The 23,371-nt window shown below is 49.0% G+C and overlaps 1 protein-coding gene across 1 annotated transcript in view; it reads left to right on the top strand.

The window, feature by feature from the left end:
• Positions 1 to 23,044, top strand: part of LOC133357701 (cytoplasmic FMR1-interacting protein 2-like) — a 56,435-nt gene extending 33,391 nt beyond the window's left edge. Inside the window, 12 exon segments of the mRNA XM_061575795.1 lie at positions 1,552 to 1,660; positions 2,535 to 2,654; positions 2,992 to 3,191; positions 4,628 to 4,715; positions 6,153 to 6,296; positions 9,704 to 9,794; positions 10,219 to 10,349; positions 10,849 to 10,921; positions 11,818 to 11,912; positions 12,494 to 12,732; positions 13,568 to 13,715; positions 15,020 to 23,044. Of these exon segments, the coding sequence (XP_061431779.1) occupies positions 1,552 to 1,660; positions 2,535 to 2,654; positions 2,992 to 3,191; positions 4,628 to 4,715; positions 6,153 to 6,296; positions 9,704 to 9,794; positions 10,219 to 10,349; positions 10,849 to 10,921; positions 11,818 to 11,912; positions 12,494 to 12,732; positions 13,568 to 13,715; positions 15,020 to 15,184 (1,603 nt within the window). The 3' untranslated portion in view covers positions 15,185 to 23,044.
• The last annotated feature ends 327 nt before the right edge of the window (positions 23,045 to 23,371 follow it).

The following is a 23,371-nucleotide window of genomic DNA, read 5'->3' as shown; positions in this document are numbered from 1 at the left end:
TACATAGCAGGGGTCACTAAAAAGATTTCCAAATTTATGAGCAAATACAAGATCCAGGTTCGATTTAACACAATACATAAAATTCGTGATCTGATCCCATCTGTGAAGGATGTGATCCCTGACATGCAATACCCCGGCGTCTACAAACTAAGCTGTGTCTGCGGCAGTAGTTCCATTGGGGACATGTCTCAGACCATGTTTGTGAACATAAGGCAGATCTGAAACACGGTAGGACCAATACCTCGGCCGTGGCTGATCATTGTTTATTGCGGTGGGCTCACACGAAATTGATTTATCTAAGACTTTGCAAGCCCACTGGCTATAAACAGAGATTCGTTCATGAAGCCATCCATATATATAGACACAGACACAATTTCGACCGAGAAGATGGGTACAAACCGAGGAATCATTGGAAGATGTTATCAACCAGTTTAAGTCATAATTGGCTATGATGTTCCCATCCTACCACGTTCCGATGTTAGTTGTGCCTTACCCCCATTTCAAACTTGCGCTTTCACAGTCACTTCACGCGCCGACCCCTCGGTTGCGGCGCTGCGATCTTCCATCAACATGCTAATCTCTCTTTAACATGCTAATTTTCACCTGGCAGCCTTTTGATTGGTGGAAAACCAACCACCGTTGGGTTGGCTGCCCACCACTTACATTATCTTTGGCCGCTGACATTTGGGCTACGCCCATTTCAAACCCTTATAAACAGTTTGCCTTGGAAGCTAACCCCCCTTTTCCTCAAGACGACCGCTTGTGTTGCGATCGAAACGTTATAGTTTTTTTTGTTATTTTATTTGAACCTATCTACGTGACTTTACCGAAAGACCCAAGAATATGAATTCCTGCAGTCACGAAAGCTTTAAGTCAAGATATATACTGGGGATCTTTGTCTTTAAGGAGTTTGTATGTTCCGTATGGGATTTATCCGGGTTCTTCGGTTTCCTTCAACTGCTAAAAACTCCCATAATATACAACTAATATATATTATAAATATAGAACTAATATATTATTGGCCAAATATTCGAATGATAAATATGCCCTGCAAATAACTATCTACGTGACTTTACCGAAAGACCCAAGAATATGAATCCCCCGTATAGCCTGAACAGACTGTTGGGGCAAGTGCTGTTAGCGAGCACCTATGAAGGCCGGCACGGCACATGAGGGGGGTGGGTGGCCAGCACCATGCCCGGCCGCCTTTGTCTCCCTAGTGACGATGTGTAAACACCGCACCAGTTACTAATTTTAGGCTGAGTCGACCTAGGGGATTCCCATGACTGGTTTAGATAATCGTCACTGGTATTGGTGGCTGGGAGCGGGAATCGAACTCGAGTCGCTGGGTTCGTAGTGCAGTGTAGCACTAACCGCAAACTACCGCTCCCCGCACACACTGTACACTCACTCGCACCCGCACACTCGCACTGCACAGTAATGCACTCGAGTCGGGAATCGAACCCAGACACTTTCTGCCGCGAGGTGCAGGGGTCACCACTGCGCCACCCTGTCGTTGCAATGACTTTACGCCCGCTATCCCGTGTGCAGTCTGCTGCTGGACAAGAGGCTGCAGACGGAGCTCAAAAACCTGGGGGTGTCGATCCCTCACCCCCCCTCCAACCGGTACGAGACTCTGCTCAAGCAGAGGCATGTGCAGGTGAGGTTTCCACGCCCGTTACCGTGGGCGTGTGCGGGAGCGTCTGTCGTGTGACGCTCGGCCGATTGCAAATAGATTCACATGGAACGGATCCAGACAGTTGCCTGTGATCAACTCTCCACCGAGTGGCGGCACTGTGGTTAGCGTTCTGCGGACCCTGTAAACGGAATAGAATGCATGGTCATGGCCAACTTCAGTGGTGTAGTGATATCTGAACTGGCTGGAGGAGCCCCCTTCACCAAGCTGCACTGACCAGCATGGTGAAGTATGTTAAAAACAACTCCCTTGACTGACATGGCGTGAGAATGCCTTCAAGCATTCGTTCGTTTCTCAATCCGCTTGTCCTGGTGAGGGTCGCAGTGCCAGCATGTTGAGTAGGGCGGTCCAGACCTCCCTTTCCCTGGTAACATTCTAGCTCTTTTTGGGGAATTCCCAGGCCTTCCGCGGCCAGCCGAGCGACATAGTCCCGCCAGTGTGTCCTGGACCGGCCCCCCGGGGTCTTTTCCCAGTGGGACGTGCCCGGTAGAGTTCTAGGGGGAGTCTATCGGGGGCATCCTTACAAGGTGCCCGAACCACTTCAACTGGCGTTGGACAGCTAGCCTTCAAGCGGTGGATTGATAAGGATGTCGTACATCCTAGTACTTGCATATGAGGGGATTTCATTTCTCCGTTTCCAAGACGGACGTACTTATGGCACGTTCCCTTCGTCATCGTTACATCTACGCAAACCGAACTATTGCGCACTTTTTCATCGCGGCCTCATTATAGCTGTGTGCTGTAGGCCCGGTGCGAGTGCCAGATGCTTACTCGCCGTTACTCTGCTTGTCCGTCCGTCCGTCCTTACGTGGCGGTGTTTTTGTGTTCCTGATTGCAGCTGCTCGGCCGTTCCATCGACCTGAACCGGCTCATCACGCAGCGCATCTCGGCTGGAGTCTACCGCTCCCTAGAGCTTGCCATCAACCGCTTTGACAGCGAGGACCTCACCTCAGTTGTGGTGAGTACGACCTCCCCGTCTCCCGTTCACAATATTTGTAATGCTGATAATATCGATGCCTGTCATATTTAAGAGTAGCCAACAGACTCAAAGTCCAGAGTGCTGGATTTGCTGAGATGCTCAGTTCATATGAAGATTTTGGCCTTATGTGACTAAATCGGGTTCTCAAGTGTAGCGAGTGAACGTTCTTAGCCCAGACACCAATGACTGCTAAACGACCTTCAATTTGGTTCCGCGCTTAATTTGGCTGTCGTGTAATGGACATTGCTCTCAGTGCCAGGACGTCGCTATCAATGCTGCGTTTCACGGAACCGTCGTCATTGTCATTGGCTTGTAGGAGCTGGAGGGGCTGCTGGAAGTGAACCAGCTGACGCACAAGCTGCTCAGCAAGCACCTGACGCTGGACGGCTTCGACGCCATGCTGCGTGAGGCCAACCACAACGTGTCGGCTCCGTACGGCCGCATCACCCTGCACGTCTTCTGGGAGCTCAACTACGACTTCCTGCCCAACTACTGCTACAACGGCTCCACACACCGGTGAGCTCTCCACACCGCCGGATTTCGTTGTGCAAACACCGTTTCACCCAGCGGCCGCTCCGTCCAGCGGCCGCTCCGTCCAGCGGCCGCTCCGTCCAGCGGCCGCTCCGCCCAGCGGCCGCTCAGCCCAGCGGCCGCTCCGCCCAGCGGCCGCTCCGCCCAGCGGCCGCTCCGCCCAGCGGCCGCTCCGCCCAGCGGCCGCTCCGCCCAGCGGCCGCTCCATCCAGCGGCCGCTCCGCCCAGCGGCTGCTCCGCTCGAGCCATTTAGCTCCCGAAGTCAGGAATCCACCGTTGCTCCTGAATACAGGGTGCTTAAAAAATTTTTTTTACACTTATATGGAACTATCGTTTTTCATGGAAAAATAATGGATAATACACTGTAACATGATAATATATGTATGTTAATAGCTTAAAAAGTCAGTCTCCACTTGTTTGCCATCATTGTCAATACATGCCTGGAATCTTCTCCAGGTGGTCTCCAGAGCCTGAAGGCGGCACGTTACTTATTGTATTGTTGTAATTTCTAAGAAGTGTTAACACTTCTTTGAAGCACCCTGTATCTAAAACGTGCAGTGGTTTCAGTAGAACAGACGTTACACAGTCAAACCGACATTCTGATTCTCAGAGCTGGAATTGATCCAAAATGAGATTAGAACCAAGTTTAAATCAGTTCATTTGTGCAGCCATTGGTAGTCGGTCTTAGACAATTAATTTGCTACATTTGAGAACCCGGTTCAATGGCAGTGGGGCTGCTGTCTGGATTCAAACCCAGGTCTCTACGGTGTCAACTCAACACTGACTTCTGAGCCACCAGGCCACGTCAATCCAACCTGCCCTATATTCCCCATTTGTATCTCATCTTTGTATTTACCTGGCTTGTTTTTTTGGTTGAGAAACTTTATCTGTCTCTAGCTGTTAGTTGATCGAGTTCAGTTGAAAATAATAATGTAATCATGGACGCACCCAGATTCCAACTAACAGCAGTTGATTTGTGTAGGGCTTCCGGTAACAATAATAATCGTATGTGTACACAAATACACTGACGTCACAATTGTTTTACCTATGTCAGTGCTTTTCTGGTAAGATGAGCATAATAAAGGGGCTGCTTGTGTAAGAAGTTTATTCTCAGATTTTGCCACTAGGTGGCAGACATATCACACGAACGATGACCGCACCACCATTGCACACCTGCGCATTAGAAGAGCAACGAGCGGTTATTCTATTTTGTCCTCTGTGGGAGTAAAGACAAGTTCAGGTGCATCAAGGAGCAATACTGTAATGTGGTGACAAGTCTACGATTGTCTGTGACTCTTCATGCCCGTCATTTATGAGTCGTTCTGCTGTGTGTGGAGTAAAATAACGAACATACCTTGAGGGGTCTGTTTCACTACATGAAGCGTAAAGTTGTATATCCGTCTTGTTACTTTTTGGTCCAGATTTGTCAGGACTCAGTACACCTTTGCCCAGAAGCTGGAGAGGGACAAGCCACCAAACGCGCAGCCACAGTACTTGTTTGGCACCAAGGTAAGACATCCTCAGAATTACACTTTAGAGACGGGGAAAGGAGCACGTGGACCAGAGAACATACGTAAATAGTCAAAGTTACCGTATTGGCTCACATAAGTATGGTACAATGTGGATTAAATCGGGGCACTAAATCAGGGCTTCGAAACCTTTGTCATTGCACGGCTCACTTTCGACCTTGCTTGATATTCGCAGCGTGGGGTTGGGGCTTTCGGCAGTCTGCTGCCGTCCTGTGCCAGGGCGACTGGCGGAGTTGGGTGGTGGATCGGCCACTGAACGGCACGGGGTGTCGTTTCTGCCCTAGCGTGCAAACAGTGAGGTTCTTTCCTTTCCTGTAATTCAGAAAATACCGCGACACATCTGGGACTTTGCCACGACGCACCAGCTGAGAGGGATAGTTTAAATAACCTCAAGAAGCGGTGCAGAGTGTGGGTGTTTATAATGTAGGTAGAAGCAATCATCGGTCATCGTCTCAGATCAAAATCCTCCTTATCTTTCGAAATCTCTCTTGTGATGTAGAGACATTTTGAGATGCAATGTGCGTGAATGACACCTTTTATAAATTATTCTTTTTGTGTGGCACATCTCATCTCAGGCGTTTAGCTGCACTATGCACCCCCATCTGTTTTTCCTGCCCTGGCCAGGCCCCGTTGACTCCCGTGGTGATGTATGGTGGGGGGGAGGTTGCCATTCATTGGTGTATTGAGTGGCTGGAATTCGTGTCGTTGAATCGTGCTGCACGTTCAAGTTGATGTGAATGTTGTGATTTTGGCAGTTGTTTGCAGTGCGCCGCACATCCGCCAAAAGCGGAAAGGCTCCTCCACCAGTTTGGCTTCGTGAGGTTCTGCTCTACCTTTAATTTGAAAATAACTCGAGTAGACGAGCAGTCTTCTTCTTCCGTATGGCTTTTGAAACAATCAACAGTCCACAATTGTACTTTGAATCTTGGAAGCCATTACATGGGCATCCATGGTAGCTGAGTGGCGTCTGCTTGTTGCACCGGAATACGCGTCTCATTTAGCGCTTTGTTTTCACTCGCATAACCTTCGCGCCCAACCTCGTCAACACCTCGCAAGCTAAGAATGGTTGAGCTTGGATAGTGCTTGGATGGGCGATCCCCATCGAGCACAAACATAGGCGGACGCGGGGCCAAGTGCTACCTGGCAGCCGGTAGAGAGTGGTTTGTGAAAACATCCATTACTGAACTGTACTTCTTCGCTTGCACGTCAAAGCTCCCTGCTTTAACCAATGCCATTCTGACCATCGTGGCGAAGTACGGTCAAATGGCACTCGCAACCCGCACAGTCGTCACAGCGAGGCCATTGTCCAGCAGCCGAGTGACCGAAGTGTTTGCGTTGTGCACTGTCGTAGTAAACGCAGTGCTTAATTTGCATTGTTCCTCTCGCATTATGCGCGCGATGGCGCCGCGTCGCACAGGCACTCAACACGGCCTACACGTCCCTGTACGGCTCCTATCGGTACTTCCTGGGCACCCCTCATCTGCGATCCATCTGCCGACTGCTGGGGTACCAGGGCATTGCCGTGGTGATGGAAGAACTTCTCAAAGTGGTCAAGAGTCTGGTAAGAGCGGTTCCTTTCCTAGTGCAATGCACGCAATCCACAGTGCAGTGAAACCCCAGCTGTCCGCACTCGTAGTTACGGGTGGCAGTGCTAACAGCTGTGGGTGAAACGGCAAGAAGTCCGTGGCTTTGATTCCTGACTCAGGTGCCTTTTATGTGGGGTTTGGTATGTTCATTTAGACACTTTCATTTAAATGGTATTGACCAAACATCTCAATGCTGACAAATTTGTAGCAAATTTTTCAATTGGGATAAAAAAAGACAAAGATCCACTGTATACTCTTTGGTTCTTTCGGTAAAGTCACGTATAAAGATAAAATAATAAATTAAATAATTGCATACTACGACGTTTCGATTGCAACACAAGCAATCATCATCAGGTATAAAAGAAAGAAATAGCAACAAAAATCTAACCAGAAAACTGTAGACAGACATATAAGCAGACAGATATCACAAAGATACACAGAGAGAGGACATGCATCGGCACAAAGAGAGAGATCGTCTCTGTGACGGGGCCTTAAATAGAGAGAGGGGGGGGCGGGGTCGGAGAGAGGGAGGGGGCAGAGGAAAAAATAGCATGTCAATGAGTAGGATGACGTGTGGTACGGTACGCAAGCTTGAAAATTAGGAGAAAGGGAGAAAGACACACTAAAATTAAATAACCTAGCAAAATATCGAAATGTAATGTAATGCAACACAGAGAGTCGGTCAACACACAATTAACACATAGCCTGGTCGATTACGTATTTCAAAGATTGCTAAGTAGTATGCTATTATTTAATTTATTATTTTATCTTTATACTTGACTTTACCGAAAGAACCAAAGAGTAATTCCTGCAGTCACGAAAGCTTCAAATTAAGATTGATCCACTGTATAGCCTTAACAGACTATTGGGGCAAGTGCTGTTAGTGAGCATCTATGAAGGCCTGCACGGTACACTAGGGGGTGGGTGGCCAGCACTACGCCGACCGCCTTTGTCTCCCCAGTGGCGAGGTTTACATTTGAGGCTGAGTCAACCTAAGGGAGGTGGCCCAGGACTAGTTCAGATAATCGTCACTGGTGTTGGCTGTGAACGGGGATCGAACGCGGGTCGCCAGGTTTTATAGCGCACTCATTTAGGATCACACAGCAGCAGCAGCATGGCCCCCTTACTGCAAAAATTGGGCCAGATGGTTATGATAAAGTATTGAGACTCAGTCTGGCTTTCCTGGGTGAACAAGCAAAGTAATAATGACAATTAAAGTGGGGAACCCTGGCCCGGATATCTTGCAATTCTGACGGGCTGAAAATGCATTGACAATCAATTTGACAAAACCACATGATAACAACCCAGCGTGTACGTGCCTTCATCAGTGTACCATCATCGTGTGTGGTGTTTAGGTGTTTGACTGCACACAATAAAATCCAACAGTAGCTTATCAAGTTTTACATATTTGGCCTTAAATGTATTACATTTAACTAACTGTCATTGGTTATGCACTAAATTCAATAGCTTTCATAATTTTAAATATCAATCGCTTAATCTTTTTTGTATATATATAATGCAAAGTTCAAACGATACCACGGTAAATTAAAAAAATGGAAATGATGTTTTGAATATAGTTTTAATAATTTAAGAAAAAAATGTCATAATGTGATTGTACTTTTGACTGGAAGAGCACGGAGTGATCTGATCATGGAAGTGACATCATTTGATACAACAAACTATTTTTTATTCTACCAGGTAAAGGTCCACTGAGCTTCCGGTAACAATCATAATCGTATTGTTTGCACAAGTAAACAGACTACTCTTAATTCTGCAACCTATTTCAGTGCAATTCTGGTATGATTTGCATAATGAAACTACTAAAATATTTGTTATAAATTTTACTAGGTAAGGTCCACTGTGCTATATAGCTCTTTTTCAGAAGTGACCTGGCCATCAATGATAGCTCAACGAAGTTGCTTATCGTGTGGAAATGTATAGCCAAATACCAGAGATGTGGACTCGAGTCATGTGACTTGGACTCGAGTCAGACTCGAGTCATGAATTTGATGACTTGAGACTCGACTTGGACTTGCATAACAATGACTTTGTCCCACCTCTGAGGTGTGGACTCGAGTCATGTGACTTGGACTCGAGTCAGACTCGAGTCATGAATTTGATGACTTGAGACTCGACTTGGACTTGCATAACAATGACTTTGTCCCACCTCTGCCAAATACCCTAAAAGCATGTTTACTAAATGTGAAGGGAAAAACCGGAGGGCTGGAGAAAAATCCACACGACCACGGGGAGAACATGCAAACTCCAAATATAAAGGCGTCAGGATTGGGATCGAACCCATGACCTCCTGTATACCAGGCAAGGTAGTTAACATCTCGCCACCGTGGCGCCTTGCAATGGCAGAGCCAGGATTTTCAGGTAGGGGGGGCAACCCCTCCAGCAATAAATAAGTATAACCCGTAAAAACAAAGTTTTTCACTATAAATCCTTTATATGCGTGGTTGCTAGAGTCCTCTCGTCCTCTGGCTTGAGATGGCTGCCACCTATGGGTCAGATGATTGTCTGCCAGTATTAAGCAATTGGTAATTAAATATTTAATTTGTTTTCCCTAAACAGTGTAAAATTTTGGAAACAATTTTTCACGAACATTAATTGTCTCGCACAACGAGTCTGTGTGCAAAATGTCAGCTCGATTGGATCACGGGAAGTGGGTTAAAAAACGACCGAAAGATTTGCACGGTCGTAAGCAAGCAAGCACGCAAGCACGCAAGCAAGCAAGCGAACTTAATATAAAGGATTTAAAAATGATCGGAGTTGTAGTAAGTATGGACTTGTCCCTTGCGTTTTATTCGACGCGTGTGCGGCGATGGCACAGCCATCGATCGAGGGTCGAATTCGAACCACGTGTGATCGGCATCGCGCTTGCTTCAGGGAAGTCGTGGACTTTATACGCAACTGTGCACAATTCCATTAGTCACTTATAACTGCTTTGCCGTTACTTATTGCCAATTATGGACTCAGACTATTGTCCTATCATTTCATAGAGTCCCTGGCGCATAATAATATGCTACACAGTGGCAGTGGGGGTCGCAAAATCACGATTTATTACTAATGAGCCCCAATGATCCGATCAAAAGTAGGGATTTCGATCGGATCATTGGGGGGGCACGTGCCACCCCCCCCCCCCCCCCACTGGCTCCGCCAGTGGGGGGGGGGGTGGACATCACACTTTGTTATAGATTCAAAACCAAAATGCAGATCTTCCAAAAAAATTCATATCGGATTCCGATTTTGTGATTATACGGATTTATCCGAAAACCGAGTCTGTTGTCCGCAGCGTAGGACTGTGAAGGGACTGTGCGGGGAGGGGGTTGTGGTTAACTTCGTCTGTCTCCTGCACTGTGCGTCCATTGTCCCACAGCTGCAGGGCACCATCCTGCAGTACGTAAAGACACTGATGGAGGTGATGCCCAAGATCTGTCGCCTCCCGCGCTACGAGTACGGCTCCCCAGGTCGGTGCTCGTCCCCTGTGCCTGGGGATATTCGGCTGTGGCTACCTGTGGGCCGCTGAATACAATTCGTGGGGGCCACGTGACGTCACTTGTACCATGTTTATATTGCCATGCACACGTGTGTGTGTGTATGTGTACGCTTGTGTGTCGCTGTTGTGTGGGGAGCGATAGGGCAGGGCTTAGCGCGCGGCATTATGAACCCGGCCAGACGAGTTTGATTTCCGCTCACGGCTAACAACAGTGACGATTATCTTAAAATCACCCAATTAAAATCACGAAATTTTTATCTTGAATTTATTTTTTCAACATAATTGTGGTTATTAAGTTCTTTTTCATCTGTAATTGTGGAACGCTTCTTAGCTCAACGTCCATTACTGAGTGGGAAATACACTCCTGGTTGTGACCCCGTTGTTTGGTGGCACAGGAATCCTGGAGTTCTTCCACCACCAGCTCAAGGATATCGTGGAATACGCCGAGCTCAAGACCGACGTCTTCCAGAGCCTGCGCGAAGTCGGCAACGCCATCCTCTTCTGCCTCCTCATTGAGCAGAGTCTAGTAAGCTGCACACCGCTCGCTCCACTCCACCTTCTTCGTCGTTGTTTGATGATGTTCCTTCATGTTCACGTGTCCCCTTATACCTGCCGCTGTCATTGCTGTCACCACTGCTGCCGTGCTGCAAATAAGACTCGGGACACTCGCCTTTACCTCTAATACACCTGGTTCATCATAAGACACCTGAGCGGGAAAGTGATGGTGTTAAGTGCTTTATTAATGTAGTGAGAGGGTCTCGGGTTTCAACGGGCGATTAATAGAGTATAAGGACACCTGGTTCGTTTAGTACCCAGTAGACAAGGGGGACGGACGCTTGGATGGCTCGTGTATCACTGTCGCTCTGTTAACCGAGAGTAGACTCTCCATCCCCTCCTCCACATGTGCCCACAAGTAGTATACTCTGCTCACGCAGCCTCTCGTGTGTCGAGCACTACCGAGGCCTATGTGGGCTGCGCGCGCATCGCTACTAAAACAAAGTGCCGGTGGCTTTCCCCCCCTGTAGTCACAAGAGGAGGTGTGTGATCTCCTGCATGCCGCGCCCTTCCAGAACATTCTGCCCCGCGTCCACGTAAAAGGTGAGGCTGCACCACTGCGACCGTTTCGCCTTTCATGCTCCCCATCAGTACCACCACGCAATGTACGGATTATGTATGTGGAACTTCTTTCGCATCGTATAGCCAACCGTGCTAATCGGAGGTGCGCCAAGACTATGTAACGCCCTGCCACCTGTGGTAACGCAGGCGAGGTCACCCACCTTATTTCGGTTTTCTCTAAAGACCGAAACAATGTTGCCTAGCCTACACTTCCCATGTATGACCAGTGGACTCTGCACTATTTATATTTCCTAAATTCATGAATGGCACACTGAGATCATTGGATGAATTGCGCCTTATAAATGTCAATTATAATTATTGTACCTCACAAGTCCTTTGCGGCACATTTCGCGGGCATCCGGCAGCAGGTGGCCCTGCCGGCAGCTGTCGCTCACAAGCTGAACGCAGCTGCAGCAGCAGCCAGCAAGTGGGCCGGAGTCTGCCAGTAGCGTGTGATGTGGTCGTGTGGCTTCCAAATTTATCTAATTTAGCAAATTGGGCCGATTTATTTTTTTCTCTCTCCAAAATCCAGCAATGAAGCTGAATTTTCTTTTTAAATTGGGCCGAAGTGCAGAATTTCAGAACAAACTAAAAACAGTTCCATTTTGACAAAAAAAAATGATGTCACAGGATGCGAAATCGCCTTCCCAATGCCACACCCGCTCTCCACCAACCATGGCATTGTGCCGTTGCGGGTGATGCAGCGTTTTTAGAATGAAGACACGTTACATTTTTACGTAATGTACCACATGTTCAAGTGTTAAATGATAATTTTATTATTACGTAATAATTTTACGCTGTCAGATTACTTTATAGAAAAAAACGGATTTTATGTTTTTATCTGAGACTCGTTGATCGTTTGTGGTTTGCGTGCACAGAGGGGGAGAAGCTGGAGGCGAAGATGAAGCGGCTGGAGAGCAAGTACCAGCCCCTGCACCTCGTGCCGCTCATCGAGAGGCTAGGGACCCCTCAGGTGACTCCGCAGTGCCAGCTGTCGTCCCCAGTGGCTGGCGAATCGGCCGGTCTACTGATGGGAGGCTGCCCCGTCTCTGCTGCCCCTGTGTTTGGACCTCTTTAAGAACTAGCAACATCGGTGTTTGTCATTGGAGGGCAGGGTGAGACCGGCTTGCGACGCGTGAACGCCCGGTGGAGGCCCTGGCTCGCCGTGCCTGTGTTCGAATCCAGGACCTGGCGATGCCAACTCGGCTCCATCGAACTTTTGAACCGCTTGGCCCGTAAATATTTAAGAGCGGGCGCTTGCACAGGTCGCAGGAGTGGAGCCTTGCTCATTGCCACAGTGGAGTGACACCGCACGCTCAGTAATCTTCATGACCTCACGTGCCTTCTCATTTAATGTGTGCCTGCGCATCGACTCGGCCTCAAATGGATACCTGGTGGGGTGTGCAATCGTTGCTGTTCAGCCGGGCGTGGTGCTGGCCACCCACCACTCTCTCGTGTGCCGTGCCAGCCTTCATAAGCACTCGCTAACAGCACTCGCTCCGACGGTCTGTTAGAAACTACACGGATGATCCTTGTGCGTGTGTCTCGCCACAGCAAATAGCGATTGCACGCGAGGGCGACCTGCTGACAAAGGAGCGGCTCTGCTGTGGCCTCTCCATGTTCGAGGTGATCCTGTCGCGCGTACGCGCCTACCTGGACGACCCTGTGTGGCGGGGGCCGCCCCCCACCAACGGCGTGATGCACGTGGACGACTGCTGCCAGCTCCACCGCCTGTGGAGCGCCATGCAGTTTGTCTACTGCATCCCCGTGGGCACCAACGAGTTCACCACCGAGTGAGTTCTGCCGCTTGCCGTTTACGTCCACGGTGGTGGTGGCGGCGGTGTTTTGAATAACGTCAACCCAGACGCTTAACCCGTTGTACACTCGTTGATCTGCGTGTTGGACCTATCGCCTTACTCGGATCTGCGTGTTGATCTTATCACCTTCTCACTCAATGACTCCCTTGTGCGCCGTGCCAGCCACAATAGTTGCTCACTGACGGTGCTTGTCGATACGGGAATCTGTATTTGTACCTGTGCTTGTGTATCTGTATTTTAAATGTATTGTACGTGTGTACCCTTGGGGAGACAAAAGTGGCCAGGCATGGTGCTGGCCAAGCTGCCGTCTGTGCTCTATTGCACCGTGCCGGCTTTCATAGATGCTCGCAATTGACCCGGCAGCTTTAAAAGTCTATACAGGGGATCTGTCTCTTGCATCTCTGCTTGTATCCGGTTGTGTATCTGATTGTGTATCTGTGTGTCCGGCTGTGTGTCCGGCTGTGTGTCCGGTTGTGTATCTGGTTGTTGTGGTAGGGAGCGGTAGTGTAGCGATTAGCGCGCTGCGCTACGAACCTGGCCAACACCAGTGACGATTATTTTAACCGGTCCTGGGCCTCCCCTAGGTCGACTCAGCCTCAAATGAGTACCTTGTGCGGTGTGTAAACATTGTCACTGGGGAGACAAAGGCGGTTGGGCATGGTGCTGGCCACGCACCCCCTCGTGTTCCGTGCCGGCCTTCATAGGCGCTCGCTAACAGCACTTGCCCCAACAGTCTGTTAAGGCTATACTGGAGGATCTTTGTCTTTGTATCCGGTTGTGTATCTTGTGCGTAAACCTTTGTTGTTCACAGGCAGTGCTTTGGGGATGGCCTTCACTGGGCCGGCTGTTCCATCATCATGCTGCTGGGCCAGCAGAGGCAGTTCGACATGCTGGACTTCTGCTACCACCTGCTCAAGGTGCAAAGGCACGATGGCAAGGATGACGTCATCAAGAACGTGGTGAGTCGGCGAAGCCTTGCGAGCCCCAGGTCGGAGGCTCGCAGCCGGCTCTGCTCAGGGTCCCAGGAACCATGGCGTCACTGGCGCGCTTTCCCTGCCATCGTTAGTGGTTTTACTTGTGCTTAATTCATTTGCAAATTGTGGCTTTCACCCTTACCTGTGTAGCAATATTTCTATTATATTGTGCAAAGTTATTGAGGGACTGTGTTGTTGTTGTCCTGGTGTGGTTTGGGATTATTGTTGTTGTCTTGGTGTTGTCTGGGACTGTTGTTGCTGTTGTCTTGTGTGATCTGGGACTGTTGTTGTTTTGGTGTGGTATGGAACTGTTGTTGCTTTGTTGCCTTGCTAAAGCTTGCTTTTAGTGTTGACAAAATAGAGTGTTTGTTCTTTTGCAATTTGTAAATGTTTATTTATTGAATTTTTCCATTCCTATTTTTTTTGTGTTGTTGTTGTAAATGTCTCACCCGCCCCTACTGGACATCTGTGAAAAATAGCTTCATATCTCATCGGATTCCTCCTGCGGCATCAAGTCTGATTCTGATTTAATTATTACAATTAAACCGCATGGTCACGTAAAAATTATTGCAACAGAACTTTGTGTTTATCTTAAACATTGCAATTGTTAATATTTACATTCATTAAAACGATAACATTTTCTGCACAAATAATGACACATTATAACAATCGAACACATAGATAAATGAAGCGTGCATTGAGATTATTTAGATTATTTTGGTGCTGTAAATGTCCAATGATGAGCCACTTTGTTGAGCTATCACTTGTAATAGCCAGGCCACTTCTGAAAAATGAGTTAATACCTCGGTGGGTTTTGCCTGGTAGGATGGGACTGGTTTAGTTTTATTTGTACGTGTTTGGGTGATGTACACCTTTCTTGTACTTTGCACTGCTATCGTGTTTGTGCACTTTTTGTTGTTGTGGACGTTCTGACCCCGTGCCCCCTACTGGGCATCTGTGTAAATGAGCTTTGTAGCTCATCGGATTCCTCCTCCAGTATAAGAAAATATTCAGATTTTGGTTCTGAGAATCATCTTCATCATCAGCCATGCTCATTCAACTGCTGGACGAAGGCTTCCTCAAGACTTTGCCATCTCTCTCTGCCGCGTTCCCTTCGGCGGCTGCCGCTCTGTCGGGAGGCGGGATACTCGACCGTCGGCCATCGTCTCAAAATCCGATAATTCGATTCTTTTTATATTTGACGTGAAGTTTATTTGTGGCGACCGCCCCCCCCCCCCCTCCCGATTTGTGCAATGCCAAATGCGCGTGCGGTCACTCTGTCATTGCAGCCGCTGAAGCGGATGGTGGAGCGGATCCGCAAGTACCAGAGCCTCAACAACGAGATCTTCGCCACGCTCGGCAAGTACCTGAAGGCGGCCGACGCCGAGGCCATGCCCATTGAGCACGTGCGCTGCTTCCAGCCGCCCATCCACCACTCGCTCGCCAGCAACTGAGACGCGGAGCTGGAGACCGAGGTGGGGGGGGCGGCGGAGGCTCGGGGGGCGGAACGAGAGTGCAGTAGAGAGAGAGGGAGCCGGTGAGAGGGAGGTAAATGGGAAATACGGCTCGTTACCTCTCTCTGGCGGTTCTTGCCTGTGGTTGCAACCGTCGTGCCGGGAGGTGTGGAATCGAACCAGCAGCCTCTAGACTGCAAGTCAAGGGGCTGCTGACCTTTACTCCGCAGCTTGATTTTTCCCTTTTTTTATTGAATGCTTCTTTTTCTTTATAACGCTTTTGGGACGAATATGTAATGGGTGACGTTTAGAGCGGCGAGGGCCCTTCCTATCCGAGTGGTCATAGCTAAAGAGCTTCTGTCTGCTATGGAGAAGAAGAAGAGCCTCTTCCTTACCCATCCTGTCATAGATGCGGTTATAAACTAAACTAACTTTTTATTTTACCAGGTAAGGCCCACTGACCTATGCAGCTCTTTTTCAGAAGTAACCTGGCAACAAATGCTAGCTCAACGAAGTGGCTTACCATGACATGGAAATGTATAACAGCCAAATACTCTAAACCCCTGTTGATTCTAAATGTGGAGGGAAATACTGGAGGACCCAGAGAAAAATCCACGTGACCACGGGGAGAGAGACACACAAACTCCAAATATAGAGACCTCGAGGACCTCCCCAAGGTCTTCCTGATCGAGAATGGCTCCTTGGAGGTGTCCCTCAAGGTCCCCTTTTGTAACTTCGCCGCTTGAATCTCTTCTGCCTGTTTGCTGTATTGGGATATAGTTTTGTAAACGGTGAGTGCTGTACAGGCGCGTGCACTCTCTCCCGGGCGAGTCGGTGATGATGCACTGTTAGCGGGTGCGGCGGTTGGCCCGCAATCGTGCGTGGGGAATCCACACGCAGGGAAAAAAGAGGTGCCTTGAAAAAGCAATGCAGAAAGTAGGCTGCTTACCTGCCTGTGCGCGGAGTCTTGAGTGTGAGACTCCGCACAGGATTGGAGATGCTGACACTGTCATTCACACTTAACACACACTAGCCAAGCCTTTTGTGTTTCATTATCACCGCCTTGAACATTCTTCGAGAGGTAGGGAGTCCAACCCGGGTCACCTCACCACACTTATGTGGACGTAGGCTGAAGGGAGATGCAACACAAACGCGCAGTTTCCTCGTTTGCTTGTCTACGGCAGAGGGAAATGCTGCCCGTCTGCAGTGAATAGGACGTCAGAACTTAAACCCATAACCCATCTCGTCTCCCGGACCAAAGGCAGCCATTTACATTCAAACATTCATTGGCTGGCTCCCACAATGCACTGTGAACTGTAGCTGTCATGCCGGCTCCCACAATGCACTGCACACGATGTCTCCATAGTTCCGGCTCCCCCACAATGCCCTGCATGTACGGCAGCTACACTGCCGATGGTGGCAGTTGGGATACTTTTTCTTTTGTTTTCATTCGCAAACTTAAAACTCTGGTCTCAGACTGCCTGACTCACACAACTTATGCATGCAGCTCCGCAGTAAGAGCCGTGCAATGTTTGGGTTGCATCTTCCCTTTAATCGAGGCTTCTCCGAGTTGAGGGCGCATTCGTTCTACGCGCCATTCATGCAGATTTGAAAGCGTCCGGTCACTGTGTCCGGCTGTGCCTTGTGTCACTCGCATAGAACGTTAGCATTGCGTTTTTCGTGAGTGGGCTTGATAATAATTATACAGATGATGCCTCACTGTTGGATGTGGTCTAGAATGGGACGAGGACTCGATGGCATTTTATGCAGTGCCCTGTCAATGTGCCTTAATCTCGTCTCCAGCAAACGCCTTACCACCAGACCAAACGTAAAATTGGCATTAGTAATTTATTTCCTTTTCTTAGAACTGTATTGGGGGAAGCGTTTCACAGATGTGGGTGTGCAATGTGAGTTGGTTTTGATGTATGCAGCGGACAATGATGCTGGGTAGTGTGTGAGAGTGCACATGCGGAGTGCACGTCAAGTTAGAATGTCTGTACTCTCCGGATTGTAAGACGCAATAGTTGTTTCCTGTGTTTGTAATCGATTCGATGTCGTTGTCTGTGTTTGTGTGACCACATTTGTGTAACATTGACACCGGCCACAAGTTTAGGATCGCGTCTTACTTTTCGTGAGCATCATATAATCTGGAGAATACGGTAATGCTGTTTGCGGAAAGCCTTTTAACTGTTACCAAATAAGAGTTTGGGTTTTCCCCCCTTGGACATTGATGCTGAGCGGAGTGCGGGCACATGTGTGGCTTTGCATTAGCAGGCTGGGCTGAGGGGTTCGCTGTCGTTTGCTTTTTGGTCAAAGCCTTGGCAGAGCTAGCTTATTTTCGTGTCCAAATGCGATGCACCGTGGATTGACGAGGAGTGGAAATGCCGTGGCGCAGCGTGATCCGTCGTTGCACTCCCCCCCCCCCCCCCCCCCCTGCTGTTTTGTACGCATCAAATATGAACGGGGAGGTTTTAACAAATACCACGTGTGGATCTCATGAACCCGGATTCCTCCGCTTGGCCTTTATATAGAAAAAAGCCACACGAGGGACGTGCAGTTGGTTGACCAAGCGCGTGTTTAAACAGCGCCGTTGCGTGCGACGAGCGGCGCCCATGGAATGTGCTTCCTCCTCCACCCCCCTCCTCCTCCTCCCCCCTCCTCCTCCACCGCCTCCTCGCACTCTACTTGTGCGTTTTAAAGTGAGGTAAATGCGCAGCGCTGCATTGCCCTAGTCACGCCGCGGAAGGGCCTCCACTGGGGCAAGCGCTGGAGAGAGGCCCCTCTAGAAGTGTCATTTTTTTGCTCATAATGACGACACAATAATATTTACACGATCTAACCCAAAAACACCTTTATGTATAATATTGGTCACGGAAGGCTACATGCTAAGCTGGTAATTTTGGCCTACACCTTCATGCTGCCCAGACGTTTTTGGAAGAGGTGGGATTTTCCCACATTTTACTCCACCACCTACAACCAGCTGATCAACACAGACTGTGCTGTATGTAGTCGGGGAGGGGTGGGGAGGGGATTGTAAGAAACGTTTCCCCTTGTTCTGCGTGTGCTTCCATTTCCAGCTTGACCGTAAGAATAGTAGAGACAGTCACCGGGTTACGGATGGGTTATGTTCCCAAAAACGATCCATAACCCGAATTTTACATGTCGGAAACTGAACAATTTTCCCCCAATATCAAGATAAATTCCATTTACCTAATCCTAATGGAGCTAGAGCGAGGCATAAGGCTGCCCGTCTTACGCCTCACTCCAAGGTATTCAACCTCACCACGCTGCACTACTTGCGCTTACCTGACTTGTAAAAAAAGGTTCAATACGCGGAACTTTGTGCATGATTTATAGGAGCATTTCCGTAAGGTCAGATTTACGTATGTCGGATCTTCTGAAACCTGGGGACTGCCTGTATTTTAGCAATCAACGAGCAGCGTTGTGAGGATGAGGGCTGTAGCTTATGGCACTGGCGATGACGGCTCTCGAGCAGCCCAGACAGGTGCCCCCTAATTGAAAGGTTTGGCACATTGTACTCCCACCGTGTTGACTTTTGGCCTGTCCTGCAGAGTGACGTGTTCTGACGTGCGATACCGGACAGTCCCTCCGCTGCCTCCTTGCGCCACCGCCAGTCCTTGTGTATTATCCCAATCTATTTGACAAGCAAAAAAAGCCAAGATTTAATTTGAAACGCCTGTGGCCGAGTTTCTATTTTGCTGTATATATTGGCAATTCTTGAAAATGAATGTCCTTTGAACATTCTCGTATTCACCCCTTGTGCTGTATCGCCACTCGTTCTGTGTCGGGTAACAGGATTTTAAGCCGCATCCCGCCACCCCCATGTGTGCGAGGGGCCACGGAGTTGTGCGCTTCTCTTGGCTGCGTGATAAATGCATTGACCGCGTTAAGCAGAGTATCAGATTATAGCGGCTTGGCCTTATTTGCGTTTGTTGACGGTCGGTGGCCCATGCACGGTGAACATGTGGTCCGGGCGGCCGTGTAGACAAGTGCCCTTTAGCCATTGTAATGGAGCTCCACACTTTAACACAGCCGTCCGCTCGCTCTACACGGTAGCAGGAGTCGTCGTAGGAGATGCGTTCCGAAAAAAGACACGAGGAGACAGCTGCCTGCCGAGTAGCTCATAAAGTGCACGCAGTACACACACACATTACACACACACATTACACACACACTTTACACACACACACATTACACACACACACAATACACACACACACAATACACACACAGCGCACACACACACACTACACACACACACTACACACACACAATACACACACACACTACACACACACACTACACACACACACAATACACACATTACACACCACACAATACACACACACACATTACACACCACACAATACACACACACACATTACACACACGCATTACACACACACACATTACACACACATTACACACACACATTACACACACACACACAATACACACACAGTGCACACCCAGTCCACACACACAGTCCACAGACAAAGACAGATATCTCCCTAATAAGGCCGGAACAGCACACGAGGGGGTGTGTGATCAGCACCACGACCAAACTTTGTCTCCCGATTGCCAATGTTTACACACTGCACTCTGTACTCATTTGAGGCTCTGTCGACCTAGGGGAGACCCTGGACCGGTTCAGATACTCATCACTGGTGTTGGACGTGCGCGGGGATCGAACTCGGGTCGCCAGGTTCATCGCGGGGCGCGCTAACCGCTGCACGACCGCTCCCCACAAAGTACACACACCCAGTACACATATACAGTACACACATACAGTACACACACACAGTACACACACACAGTACACACACACAGTACACACACACAGTACACACACACAATGCACACACACATTGTTGTCCCACGTCCGACCGCATAACTGCATCTGAGTGAATTCAAATTGCAAAAAGCTAATTTTGGATAGGGTAGGTTATGTTAGCTGCATGTGTCCAGAAATTGTACAAACTGAACCTGCACAGAGCGAGGGGAACGTGGACTACAGAGGTGCAATTCAATACTCTCTGGCTCTTTCGGTGACTTTACCGAAAGAACCAGAGACTATGGGTTCCTGCAGTCACGAAAGCTTCAAATCAGCAATTCAATGAGTCGTCACGACGTGGAGGAATGATTCAAGGTTAATGTTTTGTTCGTCTGTCTGGTTGCACGTTCCGTCTGATTTGAACCATAAGCATGAAGGTGACGTGATATAATTAGCGTCGGTCTTAAATAATCGGTTCTTACACGCGTGATTCGACGCTGGTGTTGCGGGCCTAAGAATCGTTGAATGGATGCATTTTTAACACGTCCTCGTGACCTTTCTCTTCGTCAGATGATCAACATAAATTTTTGTTGACAAAATTGTACGAATTGTAGACATGGTGGAGGGGTGATGGGGTGAGTTAACCCAACATCAGGAGTTAAACTTATGATTTGAGGTTGTGAGTTAACTTTTATAGATTTAAATTCGCGGAAGAGTTGTTTAAATCGAATATTTATGTGTACTCATCTGCCCCTTTACCAACAAAATATTGTTTAAACATTTAAATAACCTTCATCACACAAAGAGAGTGTGTATGTTGTACCTCCCCACTTTATAACATAATGCGTTTGACAATTTGCTATCCGTGTTAGATGTAGACATTAATTAGACTTAGTACGGAAAATGGTTCTTGCAAAAACTGTTCTTGCGACGAGTGTCTGCATCATGCCGGATCTATCTGCTGACGACGAGCCTCAAGTCCATGGTGGAAAGTTCTGATTGTACACGTTCATCCCTTCAGAGCATCCCGTTCGTGCAGGAGTCGGCAACCTGCGGATCCAGAGCCACTCGAGGGCTCTATGCAGACTGCTTCTTGACGTATGTTTGTATTTGCATGCATTGCGGCTCTTGAAATATATTGCATTTTCTACCGAATTTGAAAAAAATTTGGATGCCCTTGTTATTTTAGTTGCCGACCGCTGAGGTTAGTGGATCCCTTGAGTGGATCCCTTGAGTGGATCCACTGCTGGATGCTGGGCGTCTCCGTTGCGTGCACCTCCGGTAGGGTCACGTTGCCATGCCTGCCCGCGCTGGGCGCTGCTGCTCGGTGGAGGTGGGGAGCGTCGACGCTCCGCGTGCGGCCGTGCGGCCCCCCGCTGTGCCACACGACCCCCAACACCCTAATGTGCACGGCGGTCGCCCATCGAAGTACTAATCCGGGCTCAACTCTGCTTAGCTTCCGAGATCCGATGGCTCTGGGCACGTTCCGAGTTGCTCCATGGGTGTTGTTCATTGCGTTGCACCAATGGCGCGTTTCAACCATCGTCACAATCCGGGCAGCCCTTGGATCGGTTTGGCCGCTTTCTCCTGGGCCGGTTCCCAAATAGCAACGCAACTTGATTTTAATCTTGGCTTCACACTGAAGCGTCTTGTTCTGTCTGCTGTCACGGTTGTATCGAGTGGCGTCTTAATATTGTACTGGAAGCATTGACGTCGCTGTTGGCGCTCTGCGCTACAGACCTGGCGACCCGAGTTCGATTCCCGCTCACGGCCAACATCAGTGAGGAATATTTTAACTGGTCCTGGGTCTCCCCTAGGTGAACTTGGCCTGTTGCGGTGTGTCAACATCGCCACTGGGAAGACAAAGCTGGCTGGGTGTGTGCCGGCCTTCATTGATGCTGCTCGCTAACAGCACTTGTCCCAACAGTACGTTCAGGCTATACGGAGGTTCTTTCTCTTGTATGTGTGAGCAAGTGACCCTTTGAACTAAACCTTTGTAAAAACAAATATGTGTGTGAGAGGCATTAAGGATGAACTCACTTTGAGCCCACTTGCCCTCGTCCTGCTCGAAACCCTTCTTCAGATGGGTCTGGGTCAGAGCGCCAATGCGGCACTTGTAAGTGTTCTGGCCAGGCAGGGTAAACAGAGGGATGGGGTGGGGGGTTGAGTAATTCTAAGAAACGAAACGATAAAGGTCAAGAGCACAGGGGTCACCAGCGACGATGTCCGCAGGAGCCCAACGTCCATGCCCTCCCTCTCCGCGTCCTCCCTCTCCGCTCCCTCCCTCTCCGCGTCCTCCTGTGTTTGTTCGCCAGACTACAGCTCGGTGTCATCAAATTGCTGCTTTTTAGAGGACTTCGCTGCGTGCAATCCAATTGCTTGTCTGCGAGACCAACTGGGTGCAATCCGATTGCTTGTTCTTCTACTCGGCGAGTCCTGGCCTTAAACGCAATATTAAAAATGTCACTAGCCATGACCGAACCCGATTTTGTCGACCAGAACCCAGTTATGGAACTGCCAGGACGGCTCAGTTGTTGAAGCAGCAGGCTCGTGACCGCTTAATCCAGAGTTTGACCCCTTGTCAGGACCAAATCCATTCCATCAGTCGCTTGCAGTCGGTAAATCGAGTGCCAAGGCAAGAGTGCTCATCTCTGCCATAGGAACGTCGAGTTACCATTGGTAGACTCGTGATTGGCGAGCGTGCTTTATGTCCTTCTGGTGTCATCTTCATAGCTGAGGGTTCACGTCTGTGACATGCTTCAGCTGCGTCGCACGTGCATGAGCGTCCAGGCGTAAGAAATCAATTTTTGATAAGCGATCAGATTCCGTCGTGCTATTGAATAAGTAAAACGTAAAGAGAGGCTCATCTTGTCTGCCGCTTGTACTCTTGGAAAGGACACTATTAAACACACACGACTAACATTTAAAACGCGGTTTTGTACTCGTGTATCCCGATATACTGACTGTATTGACGTGTGTGGCTCTAGGGATGTGTATGTGTAGTGCTTAGTTGGTAATGGATTTATAAAGTTTTGCTATCTCACAATAAAAATGGTTATGTATTATTCATCGGAATGGGCTCTGTGTCTTGCCGGTGCACGTTAGTTCACAGCACGACGACCATGGCATTGATTTGAAGTTTGTCATTCCACTGCTGGATGAAGGCTTCCCTTGGCAGCCCTCGACCATCGCTCGCAGTATTGTAGTGCAACGACCCATCCAGCACTTGCGCACGAGCCAAGTTCACCGTTCCGTCTCTCCGCCAGGCGCCCTTCTGGCGAGTTCCCTCGGGTTGCCGTCAGTCTCGAGCGCTGTCCCTCCCAGCGACGAGCCCACGCGGCGTCTCTGGCACGTGCTGCCCCCTCCATGTGGTGTAAATCCGTCTTGGATGC

The sequence above is a fragment of the Lethenteron reissneri genome, chromosome 59 (assembly GCF_015708825.2).
Source record: "Lethenteron reissneri isolate LAM-NWPU_2019-01 chromosome 59, ASM1570882v1, whole genome shotgun sequence".
Classification (NCBI taxonomy): Eukaryota; Metazoa; Chordata; class Hyperoartia; order Petromyzontiformes; family Petromyzontidae; genus Lethenteron; species Lethenteron reissneri.
Note: the sequence above shows the minus strand (reverse complement) of the source record. Positions and strands in the feature narration are given on the sequence as shown.